Source organism: Barbus barbus, assembly GCF_936440315.1.
Source record: "Barbus barbus genome assembly, chromosome: 49".
NCBI classification, from domain to species: Eukaryota; Metazoa; Chordata; class Actinopteri; order Cypriniformes; family Cyprinidae; genus Barbus; species Barbus barbus.
In genome coordinates, this window is record NC_136727.1 from 8,955,207 (window position 1) to 8,982,885 (window position 27,679).

At 35.2% G+C, this 27,679-nt stretch overlaps 2 protein-coding genes across 2 annotated transcripts; one reads left to right on the forward strand and one right to left on the reverse strand.

Moving 5' to 3' along the window:
• Window positions 1-486: 486 nt before the first annotated feature.
• Window positions 487-7,026, forward strand: LOC306867475 (lipoprotein lipase-like). The gene is made up of 10 exons (XM_079413138.1): window positions 487-686; window positions 1,621-1,805; window positions 1,889-2,068; window positions 2,155-2,266; window positions 2,333-2,566; window positions 3,490-3,732; window positions 5,067-5,187; window positions 5,285-5,491; window positions 5,732-5,827; window positions 5,917-7,026. Exons 1-10 carry the CDS (start codon window positions 488-490, stop codon window positions 5,936-5,938), a joined length of 1,599 nt encoding a protein of 532 aa, XP_079269264.1. The 5' UTR covers window position 487; the 3' UTR covers window positions 5,939-7,026.
• LOC306867474 (disintegrin and metalloproteinase domain-containing protein 10-like) lies at window positions 7,022-27,658 on the reverse strand. The gene is made up of 15 exons (XM_079413137.1): window positions 27,531-27,658; window positions 26,596-26,743; window positions 26,377-26,495; window positions 26,127-26,282; window positions 21,330-21,409; window positions 20,719-20,841; window positions 18,547-18,639; window positions 17,121-17,289; window positions 11,821-11,981; window positions 10,873-11,044; window positions 10,577-10,721; window positions 9,561-9,744; window positions 8,686-8,785; window positions 8,290-8,510; window positions 7,022-8,029 (listed from the first exon to the last, which is right to left on the reverse strand). The coding sequence occupies exons 1-15, from the start codon at window positions 27,601-27,603 to the stop codon at window positions 7,925-7,927; spliced, it is 2,049 nt and encodes a 682-aa protein (XP_079269263.1). The 5' UTR covers window positions 27,604-27,658; the 3' UTR covers window positions 7,022-7,924.
• Between the last annotated feature and the right edge of the window lie 21 nt (window positions 27,659-27,679).

Consider the following 27,679-nt stretch of genomic DNA (forward strand, 5'->3'; position numbering starts at 1 on the left):
TTCCTCCATGTTAAATTAATTAATTGCATGAATACTGACATAACCTGTTGTGTCAATTTTCAGGTTGTTGCCATCAAAGGTCAGTTTGAAGTGGTCTAACCCAGTTATTCACCCTATAAGCTTTAGATTCAAACTGTGCAGTTTCATAGGAATATGTGAAGTGAGACAAATGCATGACAAATTTATAAATAGAAGTTTAAAACATTGTTATAAATAGAACAATAGGTAGAATGATAAATAGAACAAGTGATAGAATAATAGCTAGACAGATGAATAGAAAGACAGAATAGATAGATCCGAGAGTGAGTATGACGACAGAATTTGGCTATTTGGGTAAAAAGGTCAGTTCACGGTGAAAACTGTGGGTTTTATTATGGTACAGAACCTCGTGAAACAAATGTGTGACCGTATTACGGTCCCCGCCTGTGGGCTGAGACTAAAGGCTCTTACTATTTAGGAACTAAACTGAAGTCTGTCTGAGTCTCAAATGTTATTAGCGAGTATTCAAGCAGCACCAGTTTATGTTACGGAGCGCGACAGCAAGGTGAGGATCACAAGCGCCCAAAGTTTACGCGGAAAAGACATGAACATTTTGTCATTCCAATGCGTTTCGTGGCTCGTATTAAGCTTCATTGGTCTGTTCGTCGCTGCTCTGGAGAAAGAAGTCTTCTCGAACGAACTCTTTGGTAAGATGTTTGAAATGTTTGTTGATGCGCCGTGAGAAATGCAGTCGGATAACGTTAGCCCGCGGCGTTATTATATGTCTGTGTTTTCAATTCCTACCGTAAATCCTGCATTAATGATGGGAAAACTTTAATATCCGGCATCTGTCTGAGCTTTTAAATCCATGAATTAGTCTGTAGAAGGCACCAGGTGCCCTTTTATTACACATTTCTTCGAGTCGACTAGATTTTAGATGATTTTTTTTATGGATGATTTCCTAAAAGTACATTTCAAAATTTAAACCTTAATGTTTATTATTACATATTTTGTTTTAGATTATGTATATATTATGTTTTTACTCAAATATTAAAAATTTTCATTAAAAATATATATTTTTTTATTTTTAAATTTAAAATTTTCATGTGAGATTGCCAATTAATGCCTTCGATTCAAATAATTATTTTAATGGGATTATAGCTATTTAATTGTAATTAAATTACAGTAATTGTATTTTAATAGTATATTTTAATATATTATATATTTACATACAATTTTATAATTATAATGTAGAGTTTTTAGAACACTTATAATTACAAAATAATTTACTTTTTTATTTGATAGACATTTTTAATTTGACTTTTTAAGATGTTCTATTTCACTTTCAATGTATTTGATTTATTTTTAATTGTATATTTAAATTTTTTTATTTAGAATTTAATTTTTATTTTAATATTTTTTTCAATGACTAATATATTTATGTTGATATATTTTTGCATGCTCAATTTTATAATTCTAATATTATATCATTTTAAAATACTTCGTAAAATTAAAAAAAAAAATAGTTTTACTTTTTTACATTTTATATTACATTTTTACGTTGATTTTTTTATGTATTTGATTTAAAGTACATTTTAATAGTACTATATTACTTTTTCAATGGCTATCATCTTTACGTAGATAATTTTCTGGAGGATCTACGAGACCTGTCAGATGTCAACAAAGCCAACATCAAGTTTTCTCTGAGAAACCCATCCCAACCAGATGACGACGTGTGTTACATTGTGCATGGCAAACCAGAGACTCTTAACAGCTGCAATTTCAAAAACACTTCAAAAACCTTTTTGGTCATTCATGGGTGGACGGTAAAGCAACAGTTACAAACATTCAATAAATTCAGATGATTCTTTTTCAGGATGTTAGTGTTAAATTATCTCTTTTCCCCTAGGTAAGTGGATTGTTTGAGAGCTGGGTTGAAAAACTGGTTGACGCACTTTATAACAGGGAGAAGGATGCTAACGTCATTGTTGTGGATTGGTTGGACACAGCACAGAACCATTATGTGGTAGCAGCACAAAACACGAAGATAGTGGGACAAGAGATCGGACTTTTCATTGACTGGTTAGAGGTTTGTGTTAGCAAATCAAATCCAATCAAACTACACATACTGCTATTCTAGGTTTTTAATTCCCATCATTGTGCCCAATTCATAAGGAGACTGCCAGTGTTCCTCTGGAGAAGTTGCACCTCATTGGCTACAGTCTTGGTGCCCACGTTGCAGGTTTTGCTGGAAGTCATGCAACCAATAAAGTTGGACGAATCACAGGTAGGTTCATTGGCGTTCTTTAAAACAGGTCTTAAAAACCATATACAACAATTAGATTTTTTGCAGGTCTAGACCCAGCTGGACCAGACTTTGAAGGGGTCCACGCCCACAGACGGCTGTCCCCAGATGATGCCCATTTTGTAGATGTCCTCCACACATTCACCCGAGGTTCCCTGGGTCTCAGTATCGGTATCAAGCAGCCAGTTGGCCATGTGGATATATACCCTAATGGAGGAAGCTTCCAGCCTGGCTGCAACATGAGAGGAGCGCTGGAGAAAATTGCCAGTTATGGAATACTTGGTAAAGACACGTATCTGGGATATTCAATTAAATTCTAATTTATTTGTGTAACGCTTTTCACAATGACATCTACAGTATATATTTGCTCACTATTTACTCCAATATTTCCTCCAAAAAAACATGGGAAGATTACGTATACATGCATATGGGCCACTGGTTGATGAATTGTTGATTGATGAAAAGTTGATTGTAGCAAATTTGACACATATTGTATAATATTTAAAAAATCTAAATGTTTTACACATTAATTTTTTTTAAATACAATATATTTAAAATAATAAGATTAATATAATACATTCTAATTTATTTAATTAATGTAAAATAAAAAAAATCTTATTTTTAATAAAATAAACACTGATTTATCATAAATCTGAACAACACTGAAAAGTCATTAAAATACATTAAATAAATAATACAATTAACAAAATAAATAATAATAATAAATAAATAAAAATAAATAAATTTAAAATATATACATTTTTCTTATTTTTTAATTAATAATGCTGATTTGTTGAAAATCCTAATAGCACTAAATAAAATATTATGTTGTAAAATATTCACTTACACACACACAAAAATAGCATTTTACGTTTTTTTAAAACATTTTAAAATAATACAATTAATACATATTTTTTATTAAGAATTTGATTTTGAATTATTTTGCTGTAATTAAAATAATACTGACACAAGTTTTCTAAAAATGCCTGTTATTTGTAACTTTCCCAAAGATGGAAAGAGATTAGTTATGTATCAGGAGTAGGTTGTGTCACATTTTTCATAATCTGGCTTTCTAATCTGTTTTGGCAACCTTTCTACAATGAAATCATTCTTCACGGCTAAAACCCAGATTATTTACATATATGTCTTAAAAGATCATATTTAAGTTTAAAATCATATCAATTATGTTTCATTAATACCCTTAGCCTTAAATAATGCCATCAGATGCGAGCATGAGCGGTCCGTCCACCTGTTCATCGACTCCCTGCTGAATGAGGAAGAAGCTGGCAGAGTGTACAGCTGCGGGAGCAATGACATGTTCGACCGCGGCATATGCCTCCAGTGTCGCAAGAACCGCTGCAACACCGTGGGCTATGACGTCAGCAAAGTTCGTAAGGCAAGAAGTGTCCAGATGTTCACCAAGACACGAGGCTCCATGCCGTTCAGAGGTCAGTGCCAAGTTTCAGAGGAGGAATTTTGAAACCGTAATTTAAACAATAATTTAGTTGCTTTTTTGTTTCCATATAGTTTTTATCACGCTTTAGTGGGAATTTAGACAATACCATTTGCAACTAAAAACAGAAAACCCTTTATGCATTTCGGCCGTTCATTTATGGAAGCCCGTTTCTGCCACTGAATAAAAAATAAAAAAGGAATTACGACTTTTTATGTCACAATTCTGAGTTTATAACACGCAATTGCTTCCATATTTACGAAACGAGCTTCCATATTTACGTCAACGGCATTTTGGTAAACTTAAAAAGCTGATTTTTGAAATGTGTTTTAAAGTGCATGTTTTTGAAAATTATACAATTATCACCTCCATGTAAATTATTAAAATTTTTGAAAACAGTAAAGTCATGCACTGTAAAAAAAAATCCGTAAAGTGTACGGTAAAAAAACGGCAGCTGTGCTTGTCAGAATTCTACTGTAAAGAAATCCGGTAACAACATTTTAGGTTTTACGGTTTTACCTTAAATTTACAGTAAAGTACCGCAATTTCATTAACTGATATAATGTTAAAATACCTACCTATTAAATTACTGAAATCTGTTTTGTACCTTTGAAATACACTGATAACCACCAAATGCAGGTGGTGATGAGAAGGTCACATGATGAACCAAAGCCCATCACAAGCAGCTTCTAAATAGTAACATATATAAAAGGTGCACAGTTTCATTCACACAAGCACTAAACACCATCATGGTGAGACTCATTAAACAAATATGCAATAAACATTCATTTAACAACATTAGATGTAACATTCAACCCTAATAAACATAACTGATAAGAAAAAACTAAGAAGAAACATAGTTATTTCAAAGAAAAAACATCAAATTCAAACAAAACTTGAAATGCAAAGCAGGGAATTCTGGGAACGTCAGTTTACGGTTTTTCCCTGTAAATTTTACAGGAACTTATCGTTAACCATTTAACAGGTTTTTACTGCATTTTCACAGTTGTTTGCCGTTAAAATCATGGTCATTTTTTACAGTGTGCGCATGCGTATTACATGTTCAGTCTAGAGGTATCGCCAACTACTGGCCCGGCATTTGTAGTCATTTTCACCGATCCGTGTGAAGAAAGACCATTTTGACAATTTTGTTGTCTATATGCAAATCTTTTCAAAATAATTAAATTTGTAGTACTTCAACTAAACAAATTTGAAATGTTTTCTTGGCAGTTGAAATATTTGATAGCTGAAATATATATTTTTTTCAAGTTTTTGTATTTTTATTTATGGTTTAAATTTGAGTTAACGATAATAACTGAATATTTTCAGTTTTCCACTATCAGCTGAAAATCAACTTCCATGGAAAAATAAATCAATTAGCGATGGAGCCAGCACTGACAGTCTCACTTTATGGCACCAATGGAGAAGCAGAAGATCTCAAGTTGAACATGTGAGTAATCAAAAAAATATATCTTAACGATGACTATATAGTGTGCATATGAGTCAAATTCCATTTGCTAATTATCTTCACTAACTTCATCAAGCAGACAGGAGAAGATCACCCCCAATAAAACTCATTCATTCCTTGTGGTAACTGAGAAGGACATTGGAGATCTTCTGATGCTAAAGATTAAATTGGAGGAGTTCACAAACTCTTTACTCACTCTGCTCTCCTCGTGGTGGTATGGAGATTCTGCAAATTCTGGCATTCTGGTCCATAAAATCCGAATCAGAGCCGGGGAGACACAAAAGAAGTATGTTTTCTAACATTTGTACTAGATATAGTGAACATAAAAAGCTTTTGTACACTTCAAATTTGCGTTTTCACATAATTTTGAACATATCTACTGTTTTAGCATTTCAAATTCATTTTCACAAAATATTTTGGTGGAAAATTTAGGTTTCTTCAGAATAAAAGACACCTGATCTGATGTTTTATTTCTAATGCATTGACATTTACACAATTTTAAGAGCTTTTATTCTTTATTATTTAGGATTGTGTTGTGTCTGAAAGATCCCCAGACAGGAAGTTCAACTCAGGATGTTGTATTTGTGAAATGCAAGGAGCCATGGAAGTCTTTATCTAAAAGGTAACAATAGCTAGTTGTCTATAGGCTAATATATTTACATTTAATCTAAAATATTTCTAATAACTTCAATTTTCTTTATTCCAACACAGGCCCAAACTGAAAAGCCAATGAAAGGATTTACAAGCGATTCTGATAAAGCACTTCAACAAATGTATTTATACAGCTGTTATTTATTAAGACTGCAACTGCACTGACTGTACTGTATTGGATATATGACGTGTTGCTATGAATGTGTTTCAATCAAATGGATTGTGGACTTTTGTACTAGGGTAAGCCATAGGCTTGAAAAACCTTGAAATGTGATTGATTTTATTATATTATGTGTTGGAAATTGCATTTGTAATGATGATGCGTCTGGCTAACAGCTAACTTTGTTCAAGCATTGTTTTACATTATCTGTTCTGTCTTAAAAAAATATTTAATAATTTAAGAGTTTTGTACGAAATTATACTCCACAAGTTTTACATTATTGGTCCAGTCACATTTAGCCTACGATTGCTTTGGCAAATTTTCGTGTGAAAAATCCAGTCACTTCAATAGGTTTTTCTCTGAGGGAAAATACTAAATTTCATCCCTACTGAAAAAACCACAAAAACAATAGAAACCGTCACAGAAATTCAAATGATTTCCACTACAAACCATCAACTATTAACCAATAAAAGCATTCAAAAATGGTTTCCTGTAATGCGTTTTGGGACATATTCCATTAGGGTTTTTTTTAACAAGCCACCAATAAAAATTACCAATATAGACCCACAGGGACCATTAGAGTTTTCATTAAAACCAATATAATTCCCATTATAACCAGTGAAACCATTACAAATTCTGTGATAATTTCTATTGGGGTTTTTTTCAGCAGGGATTACTTAAAATCTTGAATGTTTTATGTTGTTTGAGCAAAAGGAACAATTAACATCAAGAAAGCACCGGTTAGAGGCCAAATAAATCATAACTACAGTTAAGTTAATAATCTAGTTTGTGTTAAATCTTTTACAGTTGGTACAAGTATCTTTTGCACTTTAAATAGATAATTGACTTACCTAAGCAGGAAAAATGCTGCATAAAATATACTCTAACTGACATTTAATCTGTCTACTACATCGTACAAACTGACACTTATGAAAAATAATGTGATTTATATCAATTGAATGAACTGTACGTAACTGTAACAAAAAGTCAATAAATTATATCTTTGAGCTAAACATTATGTATTTTTAATGTCTTGAAATCTGAACTTGAATGTTTTATACGTTTATTTAGCATTTCCCCCCTAATTTCTTGGCACACAATCACTCATTATATACAAATGAACTATTTTAATTATTTACACATTTATATAATCGAACAAGATTACATAATTTCCCATTAAATATATCTTGACCATTTTACCCCATTCAAGCCTAAATGTCACTTAGTTCTTAGTGCTTATCATGGTAACCCCTCCCAAGGACGACAGGAAATGATGAAATCCAGCAGCTCAAACTAATTGGTGTCGTGATATCACTCATCATAGTCAAAGGTTTGCGAAACACTAAATTTTAACCTTGCTGATATCATTCTGAGCCTCTGATTTCCGGAGGAAACAAATGAGCAGAGACAACTTTAAGTAAGCCGTTCTCAGGTTAACATATACTGTATTTTTATTGTGCCTTTCCAAAAAACATGTTGTCTATGTTAGATTTCCATGAATCTACAGCCATCTGTTGTCATTGACTATGTTGAGATAATCCGGCTTTCTCAAAATCGCAGTCTCATGTTCTTGGATATCTTTGAAATAAACGTAGGTGACAAAGACATGGTGTACAAAGTTATTGAGAGCACCATGGTTTATTGTTGAAAAGAGAATATTCAATTCTCAAATCAGCAATGGAGTTACAATAACTTTGTAATGACCAATGGTGTGAGACACATGGCTGGAGAAGGCGAAGTAAACTCAAATTATGTTTGAACAGATGCAGTCGACTCAGCTGTGCATCTAGACAGGCTTTAGTGATCAGTCAGATATTTTAAACATTCAAAAGTTGCCTCAAAAACAATGTTTTCTTGCTTGCAGGGAGTGTTTTTTTGCCAGTTGGAACGCTCCAAGTGGAGAGATGTTTACTTATCATCATCAATCTCAAGTGGCTGCCCAAAAACACAGATAGTTCCTGCCATTACTGCTGAAATGGCGAGAATACCCAGAAGTATTGCCCACCAATGTGCCTGCAAATGAGAAGAGAGAAGTTTAAAAAAATAGCAAACATATATTCACTAGAATGTTTTAAGCTTGCAGTTATGCAGTTAGGGTTCTCCGGGTTGTTCCTATTGGTTCATTTGGTTTAGGTGCCCAAAATATATATCCTTGGCAATTTTTACAAATGTTAAAGCTACCTCCAACTACTTTACACAAGATTAGTAAGGCCATCTCTGCAGTAAAAGGAAGATGATAGCATCCCATATTAGAACAAATGCTGACAACAAACCTTCATCCAATCAGCCAGGTCATCAAACTCATCCAATTTTAGGAAAGAATTCTTGAGCCTGGCAATTGGGCCATCGGCGTCTAGGATTCGGCACACTTTGAACCTGTCGCAGTAGCCTCGGTTTCCAGAGCACGGAGCCCCAGGAACCAAAGCCACATGCTTCCCACTAAAGTAGTGCCAAAGAACCGAAGAAGTGGTGCTTGCACAAGTATTAGGTTTATCTATGGAGAGAAAATACAGAAGAAGAAAAATATAAGTCGGATACAAGAACATGTGTGCTTTATTTACAAATTTATGGAGCAGTATAATGTCAGTGCAAACAGTCCATAGCTGTTTATGCATCTAATTTATTTGAAGCAGTAAACACGTTCTGTTGTGGCGGAACATTGTGGTTACCTCTCTGCTGGCAGCACATGTGGCACTTTTCCGTCCGGTTCTCTCCCGGGCAGTCACATTGCACCATGTCATACAATGCGCAGAGAGACAGGCCACATTCCTGTGACATCAAGCCACAAGACACTGGTTATAGAGGACGTCACATTGTGTGGTAGGATAATAGGCAAAATATACCCAATTTGCATGATTACTATCCTCATGAAGCCTGAATGATTCCATTCCAAACACATACTATACTGATCATCCCACAAAAGCAATTATTTTGTTTTTTTCTTGTCTTTTAATTTCTTCCTCACACAAATATATATTATTTCTTGCCCCCATGCTTAGTATGTCTTACGTGTGATATATATGTGATTTGGTTATTTATATGTGATCTGTATATGCAGTATACACTTTGCCCAAGAAAAATTTCCCCTAAGGGGACAATAAAGTATATCGTTTCATATTGTATTTATGACAATATAATGTTTTTTATGACTTTCGCCCCCAAAAAAGAGTGTTTTCAATTACATCACATATTTTTATTACATAATATATGTCCTCAAGGCTGTTCTGACTTTTGTAGAACTCACATGTTATTTTTTGTATTTTGAATAGCAGAAAAATTATTGAAATCTGATTTTCACAAACATGAGCCAAACTACAGCCATATGTGGTTTGAAACTAGTATAAAATCTTGATGAGTTTAAGTCTGACTCTAATTAGAAACCCATGTAAATATGTAGGTATACTGAATATGTATTACACTGGACTGAAACAAACAGATCAGGTTTCATCAATTACAAAATGTGTATAGCAAGTTCCAAAGATTGCAATCCAATTTAAAATAGTACATAGTCAAAAAATAGCCAGATTGTCCCTGTTGGACATACCCCATTAAAACAGACACGTGTACCATCACTGCATATTGTCATGTCTGGCTTGGCAGCAGGTTCTGGACATACAGCAGAAGAACCGGTGCATACACTTCGGTTGCGACACTCAGATTGGCGTTCACACATCAGACCAGCTTCCTTGAAGACACAATGGGAGCTGCAGCATAGACCCTGGCTAGGACTGTGACAGATATATGGCAAACAGTTACCAAAGATCATATTTAAGAAGGTAGGTTTAGTGTACCATAATCAGTTCAGGCATTATTAGGCCCCAACCCAAATAGTACTCTTGATGTAGACTTAATTTGCAAATTTCCATGAAGTCCACAAGACTCTACCGAAGGGGTGTCCAACCCAGCTCCTGGAGGGCCACCTTCCTCCAGAGTTTAGGACTGGACACTATGCCTTATGAAAGAGAAGTCCAACCCAGTTCCTGAAGGGCCACCTTTCAAGAAAGTTTTGCTTGACCGTTCTACAAAACAACTGTCATTTCATTTTGAGTAATTTTGATGACCTTGATTAAGTGATTTGTGTATGTTTAGTTATCTAGGGTTGGAGCTTACTTCCTTGGCGGTTGGAAGTAGTCCTCCTACACCAGGGGGGTTCAAACAAGCTCCTGGAGGGTTGTTCCAACTCACCTGCTTGGAAGCTTCAAATAATCCTGAGGACCTTGATTAGCTGGTTCAGGTGTTAAATTAAGACAGTAGCTAAACTATTCAGGTTGGCACCTCCAGTAGCAGGATTGGAGGCTCCTGAAGTAAGCTATTAAGGGCTCAAAAAGGAACTCACTAGCACCCCAAGCACTATAATACATTCTTTTGGAAAGTCTGCACTGTTGCAGTCTTTATTATCCAACAGTCTACTATCCAACAGTCAATTTGACATTACATCACCAAGGCATGGACTCATGGACCACAAGGGTTAAAGGTGCAATTTGGCACCTTACAGTTAAGAAATTTAATTTGTCCAAAAATACTACAGGTCATTCTGACACAAAATGGATTGATGCAAACCTGCATTGTTTGTCGGGCTTCAGTCGACATTCAATGCCTGCAGGTTCCTTTGAGCTGTAACAGCATGGATCACTTTCATCAGGGCCCACATCACATTCTTCCCCCTCTTCTACGATACGGTTTCCACAAATGGGAAGCTCACTAACTGACAAGACAAAACAGGTACATCTTCAGCCAGTTAAGTTTACCTCATGCCCTGATCAGCCATGGAAATAAAGCCCATAGGAGAGATTTAGGACTAAGACAAGCTAATGTTCATTACCTATCTCATCCCAGAATCTGTTCAGGCGTCTTACCTACAAAGCATTTGTCCTTCTTGATATTCAGAATGCGACTCATGTGCTGAAGGCTGCAGGGGGAAAACTTGTCGTTGTTATGCTCGAACTTGTAGGAGGCTTGAGGGAACATCAAGAACCTGCCTTTGCCACCGGTGATCTCCAGGCCTCCACAGTCAGAACCCTCATCATGCTGCCACAGAATATATGACACATTAAGTAAAATGTAGATTGGGAGTATCAAACTAAAATGATCAACTACTAGTTAGTTGTTCTCCTCGATTGGGGATCGATTAAACAGCTGCAACAACAATTGAACAAGCATTCATTTTTAATACTATATATTTATTGGCCCAAGTAATACAAGTAATTTACTTGTTCCGTTAATTAATTTCTATATTTCAATGTCTAGGAAGCAGTACCAGGTATACAAATTATGCACACTATAGTGTTGTATTTCTCTTAATTCACAGAAACTCTGCAGCACATTAAAGCCTCCAGAAGTAAAATGAGATAAGTGGGCCAAAGGCCACTGGCCCCTTTCCCAGGCCTCCCCAGAAATCAAAGATTTGTGGATCCTCCGATCTGCTCTGTATCCCAAATTCAGTCTGGAAACAATGAGCCATGCAAATGTGGCTTAGCGTGTAAAGGGTGGTGGACAAGCAGAGCAGAACTAATCTGCCAAAGAGCCGTAGAAAGAGTGAAGTACATGGCTGCTACAGGTGGAAAATCTTTGAAAGGCATTTGGATATGCAGCAAGCTCATCATGCTCTATAGCATCATATGCTACGATAAAGCCTGCAATCAAACAAAAATAATCTAGCATTTTGGCAACAGCGTAGTAGCATGCATTTTCAAAGCAATGATGCCAATGGAGATTGCAGCCCAAACCCAGTGTTAAACATTCATGCATGTGTCAGTTGTTGGTTTTAACTATACAGGTTAGTCTGTGAAAGGCATCAGACTTACAGGGGCTCCAAGACTATGGCCCAACTCATGGGCGAAGGTCAGGTGCACCTGTTTGGGAGAAAGGTAGTAGCCGTAGTTCTGAAGTGTGATGAGACCCGTGTTATGGCTGGAATTGTTATCACCCTTCAAAATCATCTCAGAGCAGATCCCTCCCCAGTTATCTAAGAATAAAAAAATTAAAGTATAGAAAATATACAACGTTCAGGCACATTTTTTAGATTGATTAGATTGACTCAGGACATTTCTCTTGAGTTTTAATTTAGATCCCTTGGCTATAGGATCAGGGCAAAGGTACCGTGTCTCCTGGAAATGGATGTGTCAGTTGGCCAAAATATCTGAAATCATGATTTACATACTGAGAAGAACCCCTAGCAGAGTTGTGTACTTTTTATTTTCACATGGGCTCCCCTTTGTTTCAGACTTATATAATGCTGATTTTACTGCTGATCGCAAACATCTGGTCTTTTTCGCAAGCACTAACCAATAACATCATTGCTGACTAAAGTCTGCTGGTGGGTGGTAAGAGGGGTTAGACTTGTAGCTGGTCAAGATCAGCCTGTCCATCAAAGTCCAAAGTCCTGGACTGTTTTAAACCAGGCTGTGGACTCTTAGTTCCGGAAAATCAAAGCTCAGGCTTATGGCTCCTCAGATGTTGTGAGATTTGTGTTCAGGCCAAAAGCATGTTTTTTTTTGTTGTTTTTTTATAAAGGCCTGTCTCGGAGAAATTTACAAGAAACATACACTGGGGTTGGATAAACTGGCTCACATAAAACATATGTGAACTGTGGGTTTATAGAGGCTCTATGGTCGTCATCTGTCTCTCATTTAGGGCTCTCATCATCACATGAGGAACAGGTCTTTAATTTTGGAATTGCTGAGTCATTTGCCACTGTGGTTCAAACAATCATAAATATAGGAAGTTTCAAATGCAAATGTCTAAATTCTTAATGGCAGCTAAGAAATATTTTGAAATTTGAAAGTCTTGCAGACCATGCCCAACTGCCAATAGTGCTATTGGAAGGACAATGGTGTTTTCCTGACAAACACATTAAAATAAGCATGTGAGCTACATCCAATTAGACAATGGAATATAAATGCATTGCATGGCAGAGCTTACTCATTCCAACTGACCAAGAAGAGTGCCAAATGAAATGAAGGTGAACTGTTTACTCTGGTGTACTCTAGGTCAGAGGGATTTTTACAGAACGTTGAGCTCATTAACAACATGCAAGGTGACCAGGATGGTGCCCCAGGGATGTTGTTGCCTTTCACAACTGCTATATCAGGCTCTTTCTCCACTAGACTCACATGGAGCCATTTTTGTCACAAGTTGTTTTAAGGCATAAGGCTGTTGATTTGCACCATAACACAGCCATCATGATTGTTCAAAACAATCAGCAAAAAGTCCAAACCAACAATAATAGTGAAGATTAATGAAGTATTTGAGAGATAGGAAAGCAAACAGGACCTAACAACACAGGAATATTTTTAGACCAAAGCTTCTGAATGGGTTTATTGTGCCAGGCCAATAGATTGCTTAAGAAATGACTTTATTTTTTTTGAAAGCCAACCCAGAAGTTTGCATCACCTTGGTTCCCTCAACAAAAACCTAAATAATTTTTCCATTGGTTTTTAACAAAAACAATAAGTTCTGTGACCATCAAATGTTTATGATTCTCAATGTTCGTCACATTTAGTTTTGTTTGTAGAAATTCTGCAGGAAGGTTAACCAGGAATACACACAATCTGCAATTTCCTTTGAGGGACATTTGTGCCAAAAACATTTAAAATTCAAATTCAATTAACTGTTAACACTGGAATTTGCCATGTTTGCCAATATAAAGCTGCTTGGTTTGGATGTGACCTCTAAGTAAACATTCATGCTTAGCTACACTATGACAAAGGACCAACTTTGCCCAAGAAATTTCACAGTTCCACTCATGTGACCGCACCATTGCACATTCTGTTCATCATGATTACAATTAAAATCTTCAAAAATGAACAACTTTTCTGCATTTTTGAAACCTAAATACAACTGCCAGAAGTAAAAAGCAAAGTCTAGGATATAACCACACCACAGTTACATGGCTTTGACGCTGCCAAGCTTTTGACAATTCTTTCAATCTAAATTAAAACAACATTTTAACTAAAAGTTTGAGTTAGAATTGTTTCCAAGAGCGCAACCATAAACACAACACTGTCAAATGGACTAGTGAGTAAAATTTGGGGTTTTAGCATTATGATGTTTAATGTCCCAAACAACCTCTATATTAGCCATTCAGCCACTTATTAACAACCGCCTTTTTCAAGACAAGTAAAAGCTTTAAATACATACAGCTGATGTATTTTATGTCTTACAACAAAATGTGAAACATAATGAGATTGTGTTAATCCTTTCATTTCGACTTTAGTATAAAAGAAGTGCTATTAATAAAAATAAATAAAATGGGAGGACACATTAAAGTCGATATGTCCAAATATTAATGCATTAAAATACTACAACCACCACCTACCCACAAAAAAATGACCGCTCTACAACCTCCCAAGCTGCTTAAGGGTAGTGTGTCTTTGTTGGGTAAGCACGATTGGCAGAAAGCCCCCACAAACCCCTTCAGCCCAGTCCGCCGTGGAATAAATGAGTGACAACAAGCCCAGTCAAAACAAGGCCAAAAGACTGTTGTAGGACTTGCAGATGTCTTGATTCAACCTTCCAGGGCCAAACTAGAAGATGTTAGTGTTGGCATCCATCAGGTTTCTTGACATGTTTGAGTGCTAAAGCACTAAAAAGTCACATCAAAGTCATTGCTGCTTTTATATTTGTCCAAAAAAGGCCTGAATGAACAAGTTTACACACAAGGCCCATCCCATATGGAACTGCATGCAACTTGATACTGGATTTGCATGGTGGTTAAATGCTATTGTGCATGAAGGAACCTATGTGCCTCCTCATGTGAGGGTTTCACCATGGAGGCAAATGCGGATAAAGGAATGCGGTTATCCCAGGTATTGTGGTGGGGGTAGAGGTCTAACATGCATAGCTCTCTGGTCACATGTCACTACTTCTGTGGACTCACACCCCCTTTCTCAGCCAATCACAGCAGGCACTGCGGTCAATCCCATGGCATCATTCTAGGACCTCAGCCGGTGGCCTGCACCTCCAACCCCAACAATAATAATCAAAACAATGACTGCTCAATTTGCTGGCCGCGGGAGATCCCAGTGACATTCAGATACTGTAACCGAATTGAGGCCAGTGTGCATTTACAAAGCATCCCCTCTATGAAAACTGACAGATCTGAGAGTCATCGAGGGTCAAAATGTGTTGGGAATGTGTTGCTAGATGAGGGAATTTCCCTGTTAAAAAGACCAGCACTGGATCAGTGTTATGATGATTTACTGGGCTGGATTGCACCCGCTAAGGTCTTCTTTGCTTCGTGCAAAAAAACAAACAAACAAACAGGTAAATAAATTAATGAATAAATGAACAAGTATTAACAAATTATGAACCAATGCATAAAAATATAACTTAATAAATCCATTAATTAAAATTGAGAGACAATAAAACAAAAAATACTATATAATAGTATTAGTAAATAAAAATGCTAAAATCCCCCCCCAAAAAAGTATAAATAATGAAATATATTTATTGATAAAAAACAAACAAACAGGAAAATATTTATCATACAACTTCTGTAATGACTTTGTTTAAATCGGGTTGTGTGTCCAATGGAAATGCACAAATATTTAGTACATATAAGTTGTAACTTGATGCCAACTTGAGCTAAAATGTAACTGTAAATTGTCCTGGTGTCCAATGAGGGCTTCCTAACTAACTAGCTTACACTGGACCGTTTTGCTGGACTGCATGACTATATTATTCCTACAAGCTAGACCAGTATGAACTATGAAGATTAATGCTGGCCTAAGCCGGTCTTTTGAGCCAAGTAGAGGAATTAATTGAGCAATAAAGGCAGGAGATGTCTCATTTATAACATTCAGGATGTCGCAGATGTCCAGATTAAAAGGGAGCGACAGCTTAGGTCATGTCCTGTCATGTAGAGGAAGCTGCTAATGAGGAATGCAGCATTCATTGTGTCGTGGAGAGGAACATTACGAGGTCAACTTACTACAAACAATGTACCAACAAGACAAGTATTGCTTTGGTTAAAAAAAAAAACAAAAAAAAACAGTGGGACAATACTGTAAGAAAGTTTTTTTGTTTTTTTTTCGAACCAAAGCAATACAGTTGAGTGTACTTCTCAATTGATAATTTGTTTTTTTTAGCAATTTTAAACACTTTCTCTTCCAGGTTTTAATTTTCACATACATTTATTTTGTCCAGCACTGTTCGCCCAAAAATAAAAGGAATTGTCCATTTGAATTTGATTACATTTCAAAAGATTAATTAAACTGTTAAATTGTTTAAAAGATTAATTAAATTTCCTTCGTCTGATTACCACAGTTTTTGATAATAAATTTATATTAAATGACAAATTCAGAAAAATTCAAACAGACAACACAGACTTTGATAAAAAAATTTAAATAATAATAGTATTATCATTATATAACAAAATAAATAAATAATTAAATTGTTAACGCTTTATGAATTCAATTGATTATACATGCTTTTAGATCATTATAATTTATCTAAAGGAGGGGGGGTTATAGTGTCCAAAAATATATTTTTTGTTAAACATTTCATAAACTGATGTTTAATTATTTAAATTTCATCATTTCAATTTATTCGAGATATGTTTTTACATTAGAATCTAGAAAAATTCAATCTGAAAAAAATAAAAACAATTACATAAGGCCCTAAATGTCCTTGCATTACTGTATTCTGGTTTACTCACGCAATTATAGAGTCTGCTGGTGTAAGTCTTGCGGTTTCTTATAAGCAAACTTGTCCACCTGTATCTCATAAAACTCTCACAGCACATGCAATTACATAAAAAAAAAAAAAAAACTTCCAGGAAGGTTGTTTCTCTGAATTTTACATGAGAGCACATTCTTTCCTAGAAGTACTTCCCAAAGACCACCACTCCACACCCAGACCCCCACCATTCACACTACAATAGGGTGTCTAGGGTTTGAGTGATGTTATCAGACTAGCTTTGCTTCAATATCATGTCGCGTCAAGGACAACTGTGGGTAGAGGTCACATACCAAAGGCCTAAATGGCGCATAAGCCCAGTCGACCAGCATTGAGTATAATAATATTCCTCCACGTGACATTTGTCAATGGCGTCATTGAGGCGGCTTGTGTTGTGATCCGTCTAGAGCGGATGGGCTGAAATTACCTGATTTTCCTTCCCAGGCCAGACCGAGAACCCCGCTGAAGTCTCTGTTGGTCAGGAGGTAAGACAGGCAGTAGTCGTTCCAGTTCGTCTCTGAAAACAGACTCAAAAGCTTCTCAGGCCCAATGTGGGCCTTGCCCAAAGGACTGCTGGGATCTTCTTCGGTGATCACCTGAAATAGTTAGCGACCATGTCATTCCAGGCTGTGCATTTAAATCTCTGACATTGATGAAGAATTAGGTTAGGAGGCATGAGAGGAGAACTCTGTATGGCAGAAATGAGATGTGAAACGTGCAAAACACTGACCTTATGGTGAGGAATTTAAGTTAAATAAATGAGCCCGGTCTCATGAAAATGCATATAAATAGTACGCCAAATAATAACGAAAACTCGTGAGTCGTGGTATCGATACGCAAAAATGGACTTTGGCGTATATATGATATGCACGTGTTTGTTGTGCATATAATACGCAGTTTTTGCATACATATGATACGAAATTTGTTAGCGTGCATATGATATGCAGTTTTCACATAGTTCTTCACATACCCTACATGTGGGGTAGATGCGTATCATATGACACGCCAAAGTCCATTTTTGTGTATCAATACCACGAGTTTTCATTTGGCGTACTATTTATATGCTCTTTCATGAGATTGGGTTGAATAAATCTAAAATTAAGAGGCAATAAATAAATACTAAACTAAACAAAAATTACCAGGAAACTATATAAATATCCGAATATAAATGAAATGAAATTAATTTTAAAAAAGAGGTAAAAAAAATTAATTACAATAAAACAAAAACAAAATGTCATCAAACAAAGTTTAGTGGCAAAAAATAAATAAATATCCTACTTAAAAACTGGAAAATAAATAAACATTTTGAAGTTATCTGCAGTTAAGCAAGGCACCGAACCCCCAATTGCTCCCCGGGCGCTGCAGCATGGCTGCCCACTGCTCCGGGTGTGTGTTCACGGTGTGTGTGTGTGTGTGCATTTGTTCACTACTCACTGCTGTGTGTGTGCACTTGGATGGGTTAAACGCAGAGCACCAATTTCGAGTATGGGTCACCATACTTGACAATACGTCACGACTTTACTTTACTTTACTTTAAGGAACAATAAAGAAATACTATTTATTATATAAAAAGTTAAAAAAAATTAAAATAAATCATCTGAAATGATCTAAAGCTAAGAAGCAATAAATACATAATAAAACAAACAAGAAAAATAAATAAACATTAATTCATTTGTAATAAATATTTTTGACAAAACAAACAATTAACAGGAAAACATATAAATATTATGCAATTATCTGAAGTTAAAGGCAATAAAAAAAACTAAAACAAAAAGGACAATTAAAAGAAAATGTCAAAATGTATAATACAGCCATAATTATTTTGTTTAAACCTGGACCAACAAGGACCTTACGGTGAGGAATTTCACTTTGAAGTTGACCAGCTCTATGCCGTCAAAGTCAGCTTTGTCGTAAATGTCGTTTACTGCTTTCATGTAGAAGGCAACCTGCAAAACATATTGGTACATTAAGCTTATGATTAACTGACTTCACTTTGACACCTTATTAGAAAGAAATAGTGACAAATTGACAGACGGAAGGACAGACAGACAGATTAATTTAGCTTATCATATTATTTGATCAATTGAGACACTGCTCTTCAGAGTTTCAGTTGCAACAGTGAATCCTCCAGAGAGTCTCTTGCCCCAGTCGCTGTCAGTGGATTGAGGCACATTTCGCCTCAGAAGGAATGAAAGCACTCTGGGGTAAAAGTGCCTGGTGATGAATATGAGTGACAATCTGGCCTCTGTTCCTTACAATGAGCAGGCCAAGACCCACATATTAGCACACAGCACTGGGTGTATATGGAAACATGGAATAACACTGTGGCATGGCACACAGAGTACCTACACCCAATTACACAAACACTTCTGAATCGATAGATAGATAGATAGATAGATAGATAGATAGATAGATAGATAGATAGATAGATAGATAGATAGATAGATAGATAGATAGATAGATAGATAGATAGATAGATAGATAGATAGATAGATAGATAGATAGATAGATAGATAACAACATAGTATGTGATATATATATACATTATTATAATAATATAATATATACTTATTATAATTTAAGTATAATTTAATATTTATATTGATATGCATTAGCACCAATAAAATGTATTTATTTATTTATATTTGCTTAGTTTATTTATATTATGTTATTATATTTAATATTTAAGTTGTTTTGTTTTACTATACCTGTAGATAAATATTGTTACACAAAATAAAAAAGGGAAGAAAATTTTAAAACAAATTTATATTAAGCTTGTAAATTGTATTATGCAAAAAAGCCTGTCATTTTTACTGGTCTCAAAAAATTATGTTCATTAATTAATTTTTCTTTTATTAATAATATAAACATTATATAATTAACATTAAATATTAATATTAAATATCAATATATTAATTATATCATGATTAATAATAAATATGAATATATGAATATATATATATATCTTTATTGATATTTAAATTGTGTGATATTATTACATACAAATCTTTTTTAAAGAATAAGGCATTTTTAAAAGAAATTAATACTTTTAATCTGCAAGAATGCATTAAATGAGTCAAAAATGACTGTAAAAATATTTAAAATGTTACAAAAGATTTCTATTTTAAATAAGTGCCGTTCTTTTGAATGTTACTGTTAGAAGGATTTCTGAAAGATCATGTGACACTGAAGACTGGATTAATGATACTGAAAATTCAGCTTTGCATCACAGGAATAAATTACATTTTAAAATACATTTTAAACGTTTTAAGTTACAAGATTTTTTAAAAGTTACAAGTTTTTACTGTATTTTTGATCAAATAAATACACAAATAAGTCACTTCGTTTAAAAACATTAAATCTTAACAATCCCAAACTTATGAAAGCTAGTTTTCTCCAGCTCAGAAACCGGCAAAAAAAATAAATAACACAAAATAACAAAGAGCCATTATCATTTAAAAGGGTGTTTTTCAGTTATTCATTGGGCAGAAACATTGCTTTTCAGGAATCTCGTACATGCAGTGATTTGGTCAAACTATAAAAATCACCAGCTGTGGAGAGTAAAACAAAAACATTGCGTAACCGTTAAAAATAATACGCAGACAATGGGAACTACCCCCAAAGTAAAAGCTCAGAGATCTCAGTCATAAGGCAGGCGGTCCAGCCCCCAAAATACACCAATCTGGAAAACTCGTCAGATAAAAGATAACAAATGGTTACTTTAACTTGTGGAAATCCTGTCTTTTATCTTCAGCACACAAACATTATATAACATTAAGTTGTACCAAAGCAGCTCGAAGTCCTTTGTTTCTCACAGCGAAAGTAAAGAACTTGGCTTTGTTCCATTGATGACATACAATCCCACCATTTCGGAGAAGTCTCCAGTGGGATTAACGAAGGAACATGCTGTGAATCCCACTTCGTGGAGATTGAGCACCGAAGGGGGGCAACACTTTAGAGTCAACAGGAAAAGTACTGTGTTTATCAGCCTGTAGATGTCAAATGAAAAAATCTTGAAAACTCACCTGAGCCACAACAGCTTCAACACTTCCAAAGCGTTTGTAGAAGCGGTGGTCTGCATAAAGGTGTAGAAGACAGCTGGTTTTGGACTGGTCGACCTTCCGCTTTGACCTGGACACTGGTATCTGCTGTGGGTCACAAGACGGAGAAGATTTCACAACCTTGAGAAGGCGTCAAGAGAGAGCTTTTCCCTAAGCACATCTGGTTTTTCAATGCTGCCACCGAACAAGTGGAAGTGATGTGTTGTAGTAAATATGAGCTTAAAATATAATGGTAGCGTGTTATCTGATTTAAAGACGCGGCAGGTTGACCTTGCACCCATTTTGGGATAAATGGCTTTAACCCAACCAGCTTCAAACAATAGATAGATTGGACAGATAGTACTCTTTTCCATGCAGCAGGTCGCCTCCTAAAAACAGGACAAGGTGGTAGAGCAAAAGCATTGCGAAGCATTGATGTAATGTCGGCCACTTCCACGTGCAATCTTCTAAAATGCTCTGAACATCTGATTTCAAAATTATTTCTACATTTAGTGCTCCTTTTAAAGAACTAATTTGGGTTTGTAAGGACACACTGTACAGGACAAAACTGGAAATGAGGTGAAGTCATGTCTGACCTCTTGGTGGTTTTGGACAAGATGCTGCAGCCGCTTGGCACCACAGAAGCCAACATGAGCCTGTTTCAAGGGAGCACTGTCTGTGGAAAAACATATTAAAGGGTTATAATATGGGAGTAGACTACTAAGGAGATGTAAGCAAGGGATAAAATGTTGTAATTAACAGTGTTGTTAATGTTACCTGTAAAACTAAAGCTATTAAAAATCTTGAAATAAACCTGAAATAAGACAAAATATAAATTAGATGAAAAAACTAGAAGAAAGAAAACCCTAACCCTAAGCATTAGCAACTAACTGATATAGGTTTAAGTATTAAAATTACTAAAAGTAAAAAAAAAAAAAAATCTAAACAGAAACATTAAAAAATAAATGACAAAAGCACATAAAATTACTAAAACACTATAAATACACTAAAATGAAAAATAAAAAGCTAATTCAAAATGTTAATAAATACTATGATAGTACATAAATAATATACTACAAAACTGGTAATTAATCAGAATATTGTTTTGATATCAAAATGGAGGCATCCAAATTAGTTTCAGTGACATTTTAGTGGTTTCACCATCCTGAAGTTCTTTTAAAAAAAAACTTTTCTTCTATAAATATCATAAATATGTCATAAATGTTCATGGGTAATTCTTTGGGCCTCATTCAGGAAACACAGAACAAATAAAAGATGTAAATCTCTCACGAAACATACTGTAAGATTTTATGAATAGCTTGCACAATAAAAACTGTTGTTTAATGTCCTGTGAAATAAAAGACTAGATGACACACAGACATTCTGACAAAAAAAAGATTGCAAAAACCTTGGACCCTTTCGTACAGTCTTGAAATTATGAATTCATTGCAAAACCAACATGCTTGCTCAAGCGGGACTTTTCTGACCTATGTTGAAAAACCTCATTGTAACATTTCTAACAGTACTAAACTTGGATAGACTTGATTCTCACTTGTACCTTGTAAAGGAAAAGAGAGTACGTTTTAAAAATAGCACAATCTTTTGTTATTTTATTTTCTCTAATTAGCCTGAATTTAACTTATTTTGTATTATTTTCTAAATTTGAAAGGAAGAATAAAAATACTCTTTCTGAAAAACCATGCAAACGTTACTGCCTTAATGCGAAGTGTTGTGGGTGGTTGTAAGGGTCCTGCTAAGGTGGTTTTAGTGCATTGCTGGTTGTTAGGGTGCTTTTGGTGGTTGCTAACTGGCCCAAATCAAAAGTGGCCACACTCTTAAAAATGAAGGTTTATAGGTATTCATGGTTCCATGAAAAAACGTTAAAATCAATGGAACCTTTACATTACACAAAAAGTTCTTTATAGTGGTAAAAGTTTCTTTCTTTACACTAAGATTCTTTCCAAAACGGTTCTTCTATTGCCCAAACCCTCCTCCATCTGCTGTAGGTGCACCAAAAACAACTGATAGCTACTCTCAGTGATATGTGTCGGGTCCCCGCTATCATAGCAGCAACTTTCACAAATGTTTACAGAACAAGTGGGAACCCAGTGTGCCTGTAGCTTTCTCTATCTCTGTTTTATCACGTGATAGAAAGTCTAAAGCCTTCTCAAGCCGTACGGCTGACCCATTTAATCTAAGGCCTATTATGCATCAAACTAAGATTGCTGAGACACAAACTAATGCCAACAAGTTAGCATTTTTAAACATTCGCTCACTAAAAAAATAAAGGCACGGCTATTTGCGATAGATGCTATTTACACTAAGTGCAAATATCAATAGATAAAACCAGACATAACATAGCTGGGTTACATAGACGGTATGACCTTAAAACTTAAGGTAACTGACTCTCAGACTTTTACATTATGAATTCACATTCAGGAAGGTCTCAAGAATGACACAAATCAGATTAAACATTAATTTGAAGCAAAAAACGAGCTCATGCAAAGTCAGGTGGTTGACATCCACAACAGCCTGGTTAAGTTTTACCTAGGCTACACTAAAATGACTCAGAGTTCATCTGGGAATAACTGTCAAGTTGACTTTTAATTAGAGAAGCAACGTGATTGGATCACACCATCCTGGTGTGCAAGAATCAACCAATAAGAATCCTTAAATGTAAATAAGGTGGACAGCAAGGTCCCACCACTGGTTTCAGATCATTCTTTGGAACATGATTATAGTTTCTATAAACAAAAAGGCTAGCAAAGTCGTTCCTGGATCAGTGAGTTTGAGTAGAGAGTAATGGAGCATGTGAGAAGAAAGGGTAATCGTCGGGCATTGACCCATTGATGGAATTACTTCCAGACTTTGGCTTCATCCTGCGTGCGTCTCTTTCAAGTAGTTGTGCATGTGGAGACCAGGGCAGAAAGGTTTGGGAGTTGTTTAAGGAAAAATATGCCTGAATTTATCGAGAAACAATCCACACCAGAGGGGAGCGGAAATTAAAATGAATGTTTATCCAAGAACACTTGCAGAATCAAAGACTAACCTGGAATAGCTCTTGTATTGTTTATAAATCCAACCAGCCCCAGTTACATTTACATCATTGAATTATACAGCATGGAAATCAAACCCAAGCATTGAGATATGGCAGTGAACTGATAATGAAATACAAACTTGCTAAACTGTCCTGTTTTTGTGTTCATATCTATGTTTTTCATGCGGTCGACTCTGATTGGTTGGTTCCTTAACCCAGCCAGCTGCAGTGAAACCTAATCAAAGCTGCTCCTCTTCCTGTTCGTTTTAACTTTCAGATGGCAGACAAACCATAGCGTTGACCAAAAATGGGATAAGTATAAATAACAGATCTGATTTGAACAATCAAGTTTAGTCTTCAAGCGACTCAAGCAGGAAATCCATTACTTTAAATTGCTGCAAATTAGTACACTGCTTTTTAAAAAATGCATAAAACATTTCAAGCGCAATTTCAAGTATTTTTGGATGCCAATTTAGTTTATATATAGAGAGAGAGAGAGAGAAAGAAAGACATTATAGGGAGAATGATATGTTTAATGTAACAAAATTGCCTATTTTAATATTTTTTTTGCTGTAAAACCACATTGTTTTGTTTAATTTTCAGTAGTAATATGGTAGCTTATATTTTTACAGTAAAAATTACAAAACTGGATAAGATTACATGTATTATCCATATATATATACATATAAATATATATACACACATACATATATCAAGCCCCTGTCTCCATGGGAAATAATCTAGAGTAACCTTGAAACCACATGTGTATGGTGTGACTTCAACCACGAGATCACATGACCACCAATATCCTCAGACTATACATACACTTGTCTCTCTGCCAATGTTTACCTACTGCTACACAAAGACAGGAACACGTGTCTTTTTACGACCCCAGTGAAAGAGGTGTACAGACGCAAATGTAAATCCCAGAAACTGCATCAAAACTATTTAGGGTGCAAGACCACTAGTCAAAATGCACTTGTTTTGTATTCTTGTAAAATCTAATATTGAGCATTTGGAGCTTCATCTGAAACAAATCTGAAGTTTAAAAAAAAAAAAGAGTTTGGATGCTCAATGGCAAAAACATCCTTAAAAGAGACAAAAGTATAATATTTTTAATGTGGTCTCAGACTATATATTCATTACACCATTGAGAAAATCCCATCCTGTTACTTTACAGTGCATGGCAGATATCTTTAATCCTCTCTAGACTGGCTACTTAAAACAATTATTTCCATGTCAGCTGACAAAGAAAAAAGATGATTAGGATTTAAAAATGGCTTGGCTGAACAATAAATGCATTACGGTCATTATCAGCCTTCTCTATCACATTCATCATTGTAGTTTGTGGTATAAATAGACTCATTTGTGAGATTTATAATATTTCTGTTCTTTGAACAATCAATATAATGTGTAACACATGTGGCTCTCCTGCATGCAACTTCTACACCACTCATATAGCACAACAATGAACTACAGTAAAAAAAAAATACCCCACACAGTTCAATGAATGTTTGGACAAACGAAATCAAATATAATAGCAACACCACTTGAAATACAAATCTCATTTTTAAAACCGTAACTTTAAAGTAGATATGATTATTTTTTTTTTTGGCTGTTATTGCTGTGCGCATTCTGGTGGTTTCCTTAAAAAAAAAAAAGTCAATAAAAAATAATAATAATACTACTAATAATATATAAAATTAATTAATTAAATATAATTCCAATTTCCAAGCTAAAACTACAAAAAAAGTAGTTTGTTAAACACTATTTTTTATCTTACTTTCCAAATAAAACAATTAGAGGTTGTGTAAATTCAAATTCAAATATTCTTCTAAAAATCACATTGAACAAATTCATTCAAAATCACCTAATAAAACACATCGGGTTGGGAAAGTCTCATTCCCCCGGTTTCACAGGCAAGGCTTAAGCCTAGTCCTAGATTAAAATGTAATTCTGAGCGGTTTCAACTGAAAGAAATTTGCACTGACCGATCTTAAAATATATCAGTGCCTTTGTTTTGTCTCAAGATGCACACCAGTAATGTTTTTTCTAAGGGTGTTAAATAAAATTACTTAAATGTTAATTGAACTATGGCCTAATCCTAGCTTAGTCTAAGTCCTGCCTTTGAAACCATGTCATTATTATATTAAACTACTAGCTATATTGAAAAGTTCTGCCTGCAATAGGCCTTTATCATGGTTTATGGATTTTTCGTCTTTATTGGAAAATAGCAAAAATACTGAAGAATAAAATTATTTTTGCAATAAACACAATTTTTTGTTAGGACTAATTCCCAGCTTTACCTCAGTGAAGAAAGAAATGATAATATAATCACTATAATATAATCACTCACCCACATCATCCTCGTGATAAATGATGGAATGGTGGTCAGTGTTGGAGGTACTGTATCTCTCAATGGGCTCGACGTAGAACGTCCCATTGGCTGTTGTAATGGAGCCTTCAAACTGGCCCTCGAGAACAGACCCTTGACATGAGGATACACTCTCATCTTTGAGACAAGAACAGTTTCATCTTAGTAACATTAATTATAGATGAGAACTGTGTGGCATTTAAAACAATGAATGTGTTGCAAAATGTCCTACCTTCTACTACTCCTGAGTATATGTGAGAGAGGTCCACCATCTGAGTTTTATCTTCTGACTGGATCTTGAAATCTTCTGTGAAGCCATTTACATCTGGCTTGAGATGTAGGTGGAATTCCCTACCAAAAAAATCAGGGCTTATTAATGAAAGTTCATGTACATATTTAATAAGTATGGAGGACTAATACAGATGTTTGGACGTCTTAAAATCGTAAGTACCTTTGAAAGGCGTTGAAGTTTAGATGAAGCTCTTGTTTGTTTGGATGAGTCTCTCGTCTGATGCGCTGGTGCTGTTGTTTTATGAGCTCTCGGTCATAAGACAGGCCTTCATAGTGTTTTATGTACTTGCTAATATCTTGTAAAGTTTCTGAAATATTTAAAAACGAAGGACACTCGGTTAAATTGGAGCCATGTTCAATTATAAATTTGTTTACCACAAAGCAGTGACAGTGAGTACATTTTAAAATGTAAGCTAATTTGCATAAATGCATTGTGCATTGCTGGTATTTTGGCTGGTTGTTGTCACGTTTTAGCTAGTCAAGCTGGGAGATCAGCTCACCCCCTGCTAAAAACCAGCTTGGACTGCCTGGGACCTGTGAGCTAAGTCCAGCGAAACAACTTAGGCTGGTTTAAGCTTTTTCCCAGTTTCATTTATATTAACAGTTGTCGGCTATTTTTTTTTATTTTTATTTTTAATACAATTCTGTGTGAACAGCACCTGTTCATACTAATGGCTTAAGTCAAAATAACCTGTCTGTATAATAACTGTTGGACAAAAATAGTCCATTTTATCATTTATCAAATGAAAATCATTTTGCTTTTAATAGCGATAGCACGTTTCATGGCGGTAGTAGCACAAACAGTGCAGTTTAATTTACACACCAAACAAATTAAAATACTTTGGGGTTCGTTCAAATCCCTAACCCTGAGTATGAACAACAATAGTGTTGCTTACCTTACCTTAGCAAGACCACTAATTATGAATAAAGTTTTCTCTTATCTGAATAAGGAAGAACATCTGATTTTGCTGCAGGCAAGTTGGGGCAAGCGGGCCAATGGAAGGGGCCAAAAAACTCAATAATCCAGACAAATATCCTTTCATTACCTCAGATAAAACCACCACCTGTGAGACAAAGCAAAAAGGCATATCTTACCTGTAAAATGTCCTCTAGATAAAATATAAATCAGCAGATAAATCTTGGAACCGCTCAAAAGTGTGGCTACCATGTCTTCTTAGCTCACAGGTGCTTGAAATCTATTCAGAGAGGAATGTTTTTGGTTTCACATACCTGAACTTCACTAG